Here is an 8,192-nt window from a genome sequence, read left to right as displayed (position 1 = left end):
GCTGACCGCAGCCAAATGCTTTTGCCACCACACCAGCCACACCTGCGTCGGTGACGTAGGCTGGCAGAGCTATATTTCGTTTAACTAAATTGCAAGAGAAACGCACCTCATTTCCTGATCCCCAAGCTGGCTGTGAACGTCGGTGTGAAAACGACGGCTTCTTCCTGCCATGTTCATCCTCACTGCCACTGCTGAACTCGTACAAAGCAGAGTGGCGCTAGTTTCCTTATTGTTTTACTACGCGCGCCTTTCACACCCAACTCTCCGGCCCTTCATCCGCGATGAGCTCACTTTTATGCAGGCAGCGTCGACGACAAGCGTCACCATCTGAACGACTGTGCAGCTGTTCTTCATATGAGTTCGGGTGACACTGTCCTCTTTCTTTTCCCGCAGTACGACCCGCACGCGGTCTTCACGACTACAAGCCAGGGCGGTACGCACATCCGGGGACTGCTGGGCGACATTCTACGGGAACTGTCGCACGGCATGCGCTTCAAGTGAGTGCGGTGTTCCTTCTCGTCGCGCCCAAGTTTGGAATACTGCAGCAGTGCGTTATTATTTACTGCCCTTGTCAGGATCTTTTGCTCAGACAACAGTGCAGGAGCTGTGCATGGCAGCCATCACTTCATAAAAACACTGGAGATGTCGAAGCCGGTTCTGCATTAGCCAACTCCTCGCCGGCTTTTTGCTGCAGTCATGTGGCCTGCAGAAAGCACTGATAACCAGGCCACCGGAACGCCATATGGTGTCCACAAATATAACCGCATAAAACAATTGTCACTAAACATGGCTTCATCGGCGAAGGGTAAGGTCGTCCCGCTGAAAAGAAACGGCACTGCGAGCCGGTCCCAACGCGCCAGAGCCATCCTCCCGTTGCCCATCGCCACGTGTAAGTGCCGGCTAAGCCTGCTGCTTGAACGACCCTCCTTTCCAGCATAGCGTGATCTGGAGCCACAAAAGGGGCACGAAACACTTCGATAATCTATCATAGCCTTTGAAAACCATGCAGTAATATCCTTGAATTGATTGTCCAAAAAAGTCCCGGAAAATAAGCAGCACAAGCAGCAGTCAAAAAATGCATTTGTTTGCTAGGCGAAAAGCGATATAAATAAAAAGAAAAGTGCGCCAAAATATGAGCAGTACAATGCACAACGCACCTAAAGAGTAATGATGCCCGAGTCAGAGCGCAAGAGCCACATGAAGAAAGCTCCGTGTGCGTTTTGCTGCATGGTGGCGATCATGAAAGACTGGCTGAATAATCGCAGGTGGTACTCGAGAAAAACTTTATCCTCACACATAATTGCAGCCTTTTTATAAGTTATGTCACTAATCCAGGGTGCCTTAGTGTGTGTGTGTGTGTTGTGTTTGCGTGTGTGCGTGTGTGTGTGTGTGTGTGTGTGCGCGCGCGCGCGCGTGTGTGTGCTCTTAAGTATGCGCACTTGAGTTAACATACGTACCACTCTATTTATAGGCTCACGTGACATTTTTTCCCATCTCGAACTTTTCTCACGCTGAAATGACAATATCTGAATATTTGTAATTTATTCGTACAGCCAGTTGACTATCATACATCTAAACATCTTAACTGAAGGCTTCGACAACGTTGTGGCTCAATGATTAATTTCTGCCCAAATAGTTAATATAATGTTCACTGCGATCGCTTTTGGTGCGAACTACTTGAACGTATAATTCGAAATTGGAAATTGGTTCTTGGGGAAAGGAAATGGCGCACTGTCTGCCACATATCGGTGGACACCTGAACCGCGCCGTAAGGGAAGGGATAAAGGAGGGAGTGAGAGAAGAAAGGAAGAAAGACGCCGTAGTGGAGGTCTCCGGAATAATTTCGACCACCTGGGGTTCTTTAACGTGCACTGACATCGCACAGCACACGGGCGCCTTAGCGTTTCGCGTCTATCGAAACGCAGCCGCCGCGGTCGGAAGCAATTTTTCATTTAAGGAATAAGTGATGTGTAAAGTGATTAAGAAAATACGTTCACTTGCAACTGAACCTTATTATCATCGAATCGCAGCGCTGGCAGACAAAGACAGAGAGAGGACACACACACACACACACACACACACTTGCGCTGAAGTGTCAACTTTATTTTGAGCATGTCTGATCCGTGCCTTATATTTAACAGAAGGGCATTAACACGCAAGGGCATCCACTGCACAGATATGAAGGGGATAATCTCTGGTAGCCACGTTTTGATAATGCACTCAGGGAGTCCTGGCAAGAAGAAAAGCAGCACGACAAAACGCAAAGTGGTCAAGGCTGGGTCAAGAAGCCAAACGCCAACGCAGCAAACACGGTAACAAGGAAGAAGCGAAGCATAAACATAAGCGGGGAAAAACGAGACATTAAAAAACAGGCTAAAAATTGGTATAAAATCAAGTAAAAAAATTGGCATAGGTGGGGCAACAATTGACACGCAAAAAAACATGAAAAAATAAAAACGTATAAAAATAATGCAGGCTAAAATTAACACAGCCAAAAAAATTTAATGAGGCTATAAATAAAAGCAGGTAAAAAAGACAGGCTTGAATGAGGCGCTAAGAGCAGGTAAATGAATGACGTAAGTGAGGCAACAATTAACAAGCCAAAAATATGTGATGAGAGTTGAGATGGGTGACGAAACGGTTAAGGTGGCTTCGAAAGCGGTACAATCATACTAACCCAGACAGGTATGTGATCTCTTTTTAGGGGAGGGCTACTGAGGGCACGCTAACGCAGCCTGCTCTCAGGTTGCCAATGATGGCTGCTCTAATTACTTCCCGAGTTAACTGGTTTTCGTTTTTTGCTAAGATTCTAGTGTTCGCAAAGATTGGAGGGCGGCTCTTGCAGGGTCAGCAGTCTCGACAGTGGATGGCCAAGGTGCTTGGTTTTTTTATCTCTCACGTTCAAGTTGTGCTCCTGCAGTCTTTTGTTCAAGCAGTGACCTGTCCGCCCAACGTATTCTTTGCCGCAGGAAAGAGCAATAGAGTAGACAACTCCCGTGGCGCATGAGACATAGCGGTCCTTATGCCTTATTGTGCATTCTTTCCTTCGTTCGGTTGGTTTGTTTACGCGTCTACACAGTCTGGAAAGGCGATGCGGAGCATAAAAAATAACTTCCACTCCTGCTTTTTTCCCAATTCTTTTTAAATTGTGGGAAACCTGGCGAATGTACGGAATGACTGCCAGTTTTTTCTTCGGATCTCTTTCGTTGGACGTAGTGGGCTTGTTGCTTTGCATGGCACTGAGCATTTTTTTCGGCTATTGAAGAGAGAAGCTTCGCCGGGCATCCGGAATGAAGCATTCTCTGGGCTTGATTTTGAAAACTTATTCTAGAGAGTTCTGACAAGACTTGGTTAACGCGTTATTGAAGGCGGCTTGAACAACGTTTCTCTTTATTAACTTCGAATGCGCGGAGTCTTGAGGTAAGATAGGATTGTTGGCCGTTGGCTCAAAAGACCAGCAAACGTGTTCTGGTGAAAACTGCAACCTGAGCTCCAGAAAGCGAATGGAGCCATTCTTCAGGATCTCATGGGTTAAAATCAGGGGTGATAAACATTCATAGAAAATCGCCAACACACAATCAACCTGCTGCAGAGAATCATCTTCGTGGCTGTATAATAAAACAAGACAATCATCCACGTACCTAAAGATTTTAAGAATTGTGCTCAGTGCTCTGTGCTGCTTGGCGCGGTAGAAGTCGTTCAAGATGGGGCTGATACAAGAACCGGTACAGATGCCCTGTTTTTGGATGAAACGCGAGCCGTTCCACTCAGTGTGAGCGGATTTCAGATATGTGGATAACAGCTCTAAAAAGCCGCTAACTGAGATGCCGCTGGCATTTTGGAAGGCCACGCTGCCGTGCTGATCAATGCACTCGCGAACACATCGGGGCAACTCATCATGAGGGATTGAGTAATACAAGTCTTTAACGTCGATGGAAAAACCCAGAAAGGCTCTACTCTGGTTTGTTCGCAGGAAAAGAATGGCGTCTTGTTAATGTTTAACTAGAAGCGGGTCATCTATTGCCAGCAGCTTCAGATTAGCTTGGGGAAAAGTTGCAATGGTCTTCTGCCGCGTATCTTTTTCTGAGACGATGACTCGCAACGGGCACTCAGCTTTGTGCGTTTTTGCTGTGAAAAAGCTTGCTGCTGTCACTGATAGAACGAGAGAGCCTATCTAGGTTTAACCACTCTCAAAACTTTATGCCTGCACTTCTGACTTTGGTTAAACGAACACTGCATTTCTCGAAACAAGAGTAAATTGCTGCGCTAGCTTTTTCGGATTACACATCATTTGGCATGACGGCAAAGCCTCCTTCTTTGTCAGCTGTGAGCAAGAGAGGTTATTTTTCTTCAAATAGGAAACAGTCTTTTCAACAGGAGGCTATTTCCTATTCCAGCCACAGCGAATGAGCACGTCTACGCCATCTGAGACACAGCGATATTGTTCCAACATATATAGGGGCTGACTTTGACACTTCCCTGACCAGATCCTGCGAATCCGGGGCGGGAAGAATCGGTTCAGTAGAAAACTTGGGGCCACGTCCGAGCAAGCGCTGGACATCCTTGGGGCAGTCCTTGGCAACTCCTACAAAAGGAACCTGGCTGCTGGTTGCCGGGTGCTTTGTTGGCACGAGTGTCCGGAGATGTCGAAGTGTCTGTTGCCGCAGGAACTCGGTGGTGCCGTCTGTTATGCGCGAGAGGTCGCGCCATTTCTTCAGCGAAGCGGCTGCAGCTGGGGAAGTGAGCGCAAGCAGTCGAAGATGTCGTCGATGTAGGCGAGCTTGGTGCTGCCATTCCGACCGCAGAATCTTGCTCATTCAATGTCCGTGACCAGCCGAGGGGAGAAGCCCACTGAACAGGCCCCTTGACCCAGCCTTGGCCACTTTGCGTTTTTTCGTGCTGGTTTTATTCTTGTCGGGATCGAGCACTCCCTGAATGCATTATCAAAACGCGGCTACTAGAGATTGTCCCCTTCATATCTGTGTAGTAGATGCGCTTGCGTGTTAATGCCCTTCTGTTATGTTAAATATAAGGCACGGATCAGACATGCCCAAAATAAAGTTGACAGTTCAGCGCAAGTGTGTGTGTGCGTGTGTCCTCTCTGTGTCCTTGTCTGCCAGTGCTGCGATTGCAGATGTTCGACAACTACCAACTAGCCCAGCAACATATCCTGCATATGATCCTTCTCACTTCTTTTGTCTGCCCCAACCTGGTTTGTGCAGCTACACGGTGAACTTCGCCCCCGAGCGGACGTTGGGCATCCGCCATCCCAATGGCTCCTGGACCGGCCTCATCGGATCCCTGCAGAGAGACGTCGGTGCTCGCATGCTGTCCGCCATTTCTACTGCCTGCACTAGAGGGCGTGACTTGCGTGCTTGCCAAGTCGCTAAAGCCCGCTCACGCGGCCATTATTCTTTGTCTTTGAATTTCAGTTTTCTGACTTTGAAGGCTATGAAAATACGAATGCATAAGTTCGTCGAGCGAGTTCTTTTTTTTTTTAAATGACACGCGAGCAAGCTAGATGGTTCGCTTTTATTTGGGTACGCCAACCTGAACAATGGAACACGGGCGACGTAGACAGTAACGTGTACCGCCTACTTATCTGAGTCGAACGTGCCCCATTGTTCAAGCTGGCCAGCCCAAAATAGCTTTTCTTTAACAAAGCTAAAGAAAACAATGTTTCACCAGCTCAGCAAAGCAAAAAAAAAGAGAACTGCAACTGGATGTTTCAGGCTCTGCAACACGTAGTCCCTAATCGCGAGCAGAGGGACGTCCGTCGACATCTGCAGCTGGATAGCGCACCTTGTGCAATCCGTCGTCATATAGTAATGGTGCCGCAATTAGCTATTCCTGGCACAAAGACGTCACAGATTACTTGTAAAAAGAATACATTTAACAACCAATTATGTGCCTAAAAGAAAGATCTATAATATATCTTTTGGCGTTTCATGTTATGTATGAGCAGTGCAAATTACTTGAATGCTGATCAAGCACTGCATCAAAGTAATATTGAAACAAGCTAGGATTTGGAGAACCGAAGTCGGCATCCACCACATTGTATTGCGCGCTTAGTTTGTGTTTCCGCTGTTCATTCATAGATTATGAATTATGGCTTAGGTTTATGTATGCCTTTCTTGTTTGCATGTGACCAATGGCGCCACTGTTGCTGAATATTGTGGGCCTCGGGAGCTTGTCAAGATACGGCTTTTTTTTCCCGGGGCCCACTGCTCTCTGTATAAACTGAAACTAGAGAGGCGACAAACTCGAATGAAATATTTACAAGTATAGATAGGAACTTGATATAAAGTGAATGTGGCATATATAGCATTGTCCCTGAGGAAGACGTATGCTCCCTGTTAGGAAGAATGTGGATATGTCTATGCCTAGGGCAGGGCAGAATGCATGTTTTTTTTTTTTGCTTCAGGTGAACAATGCGTTGACATGAGCTTCAGACCGTACATTCACCCTCACTTTCTGAACAGAGCAGCGGGCTCTTCGCCGAACACGAATTTTTGCGCTTTTTTAAATCCACGCAAGCATTTGTGAGGTACAGTTCACCGGTCCAGATGCATCTAGCGTTGAGTAGTGAACAGAGGCCGGCTACACCAATAACCATCTTTCAGACCGCATTGCAAAGACTGGCTTTGTCGCGTCAAACGCCCATGGCAGATTCTCAGTGAAGGTCGAAAGCATTCCTGCAACAAATATACTAGGTAGCATAGGCCGCTGCTTTTGGATCGATGGCGCAAGCGGCATCGGTGCTTGTCGGCTACGCAATTGCCTAGTGTCTTTCTCATTACCGCCAATTCGGGAGAGCTCCCAGCCACCCCCGCTAAGCCTAGCGGCCTCTCATGTTCTGTTCTGTACCCACTCGTCCATTCTCTCTCTTTCTCGCGTCACCGGGGATATTAACGTCCTATTTTTGAATGTTCAAAGTCATGCGCCCTATAGTGGCAGCCAAGGACACTACAAGCGTTTGCCCGAAATTCCTGGTGACGTCTTTCTTTGCGAGAACAATTCAGCAGACAGGGGAATGCAAAGAGGTGCTCGTTGTGACATATATTTTACGAAAGCCAACAGTCACCGAAACCAAGGAGCATAGGGGAGAACAAGTTAGTCCTGCAAAGGGTTTGTCTGTTCGTGCTTGTCCCTCAGACATTACACGTCGTCGCCAGCATGCGACTTCGTAGTTTACAAAGCTTCTCACAACGCTACCGATGTGGTGAATTCGACATGTAGCCAGTGCTTTTGTTTCCCTTAACGTCGCTTAACTACGTTACTCTGCCGGCCTGCGTGTTCGCTTCGCACTTCTGCTGTAGTAAGCATGCAATACTTATAGCTGCGATTCTAGAAAAAGTCAGCCGAACATCATTTGGAAACCGCGGCAACCCTGCGGCCGAACACGAAATCCAACCGTTCTCTAACATTCGGAAAACTTAAGCCCGACTGGCGTCAGGCAGAAAAAGAAAACTACCACTTTGCAGCCCCGAGTGAGATTCGAACCAGCGCCGGTTCAATCATCAAAGCTGTTTTTTCAATCTCTTATAGCTCAGAGTGTGCGAATATTACTTTTTTGAAACCGAATCGAACAATTCAGCTAAAAACCAGATTGAATATCAATGAAATATTTTTATGAATATTCAGTGCTTGTGCGAATATTCATGCAAAACGAAAGGTCATGCGACAGAGGTCAGTATACGCAACACTCATCTCCTCTGATGGGGTACGAACACGGAGTCAGTATACTTACTCTATGACTGTCATGTCGTACGCATAGAATTGCCTTCTCTTATTGGTTAACAACAGCGAATAAACTAGAGCCGCATCTCAATGGATGACAGGGGAGAGAACTGCGTATGTACCATGAACTACGAAATTGGGCATTAACGCGGGGATTCTAACCTGACTGAGTCCTGCCGCGTCATCCGATCACGGAGGCCACGTATGAGCATTATTGTCGCCGCCACACGAATGGACCGCTTTGTGGCACTGGACTCTGTTTCACGCAGACATGATCGCGGCAGCAGGCTGCACGGCAGCGGAGTGGGCTCTGTTTTCGAAGATGTTGCAGGAGAAAATACATCTAGCCTTATTCGAGCTCCGAGCTTATTTTCCGCCGCAAGTACAGGTCAAGGTGCGATGGGGGAGACGGGATGAAAGACGAGTCACAGCAGCTTGATTGGCCCCGTCTC

General features: G+C 47.4%; 1 protein-coding gene across 1 annotated transcript in view; it reads left to right on the top strand.

The window, feature by feature from the left end:
• The first annotated feature begins 486 nt into the window (after positions 1–486).
• LOC144129524 (glutamate receptor-like) overlaps positions 487–8,192 on the top strand; it is a 43,194-nt gene continuing 35,488 nt past the window's right edge. Inside the window, exons 1-2 of the mRNA XM_077663679.1 lie at positions 487–497; positions 5,223–5,313. Coding sequence (XP_077519805.1) covers positions 487–497; positions 5,223–5,313 — 102 coding nt within the window. The remainder of the gene's footprint in view (positions 498–5,222; positions 5,314–8,192) is intronic.

The sequence above is a fragment of the Amblyomma americanum genome, chromosome 4, assembly GCF_052857255.1.
Source record: "Amblyomma americanum isolate KBUSLIRL-KWMA chromosome 4, ASM5285725v1, whole genome shotgun sequence".
Lineage (NCBI taxonomy): Eukaryota > Metazoa > Arthropoda > Arachnida > Ixodida > Ixodidae > Amblyomma > Amblyomma americanum.
Note: the sequence above shows the minus strand (reverse complement) of the source record. Positions and strands in the feature narration are given on the sequence as shown.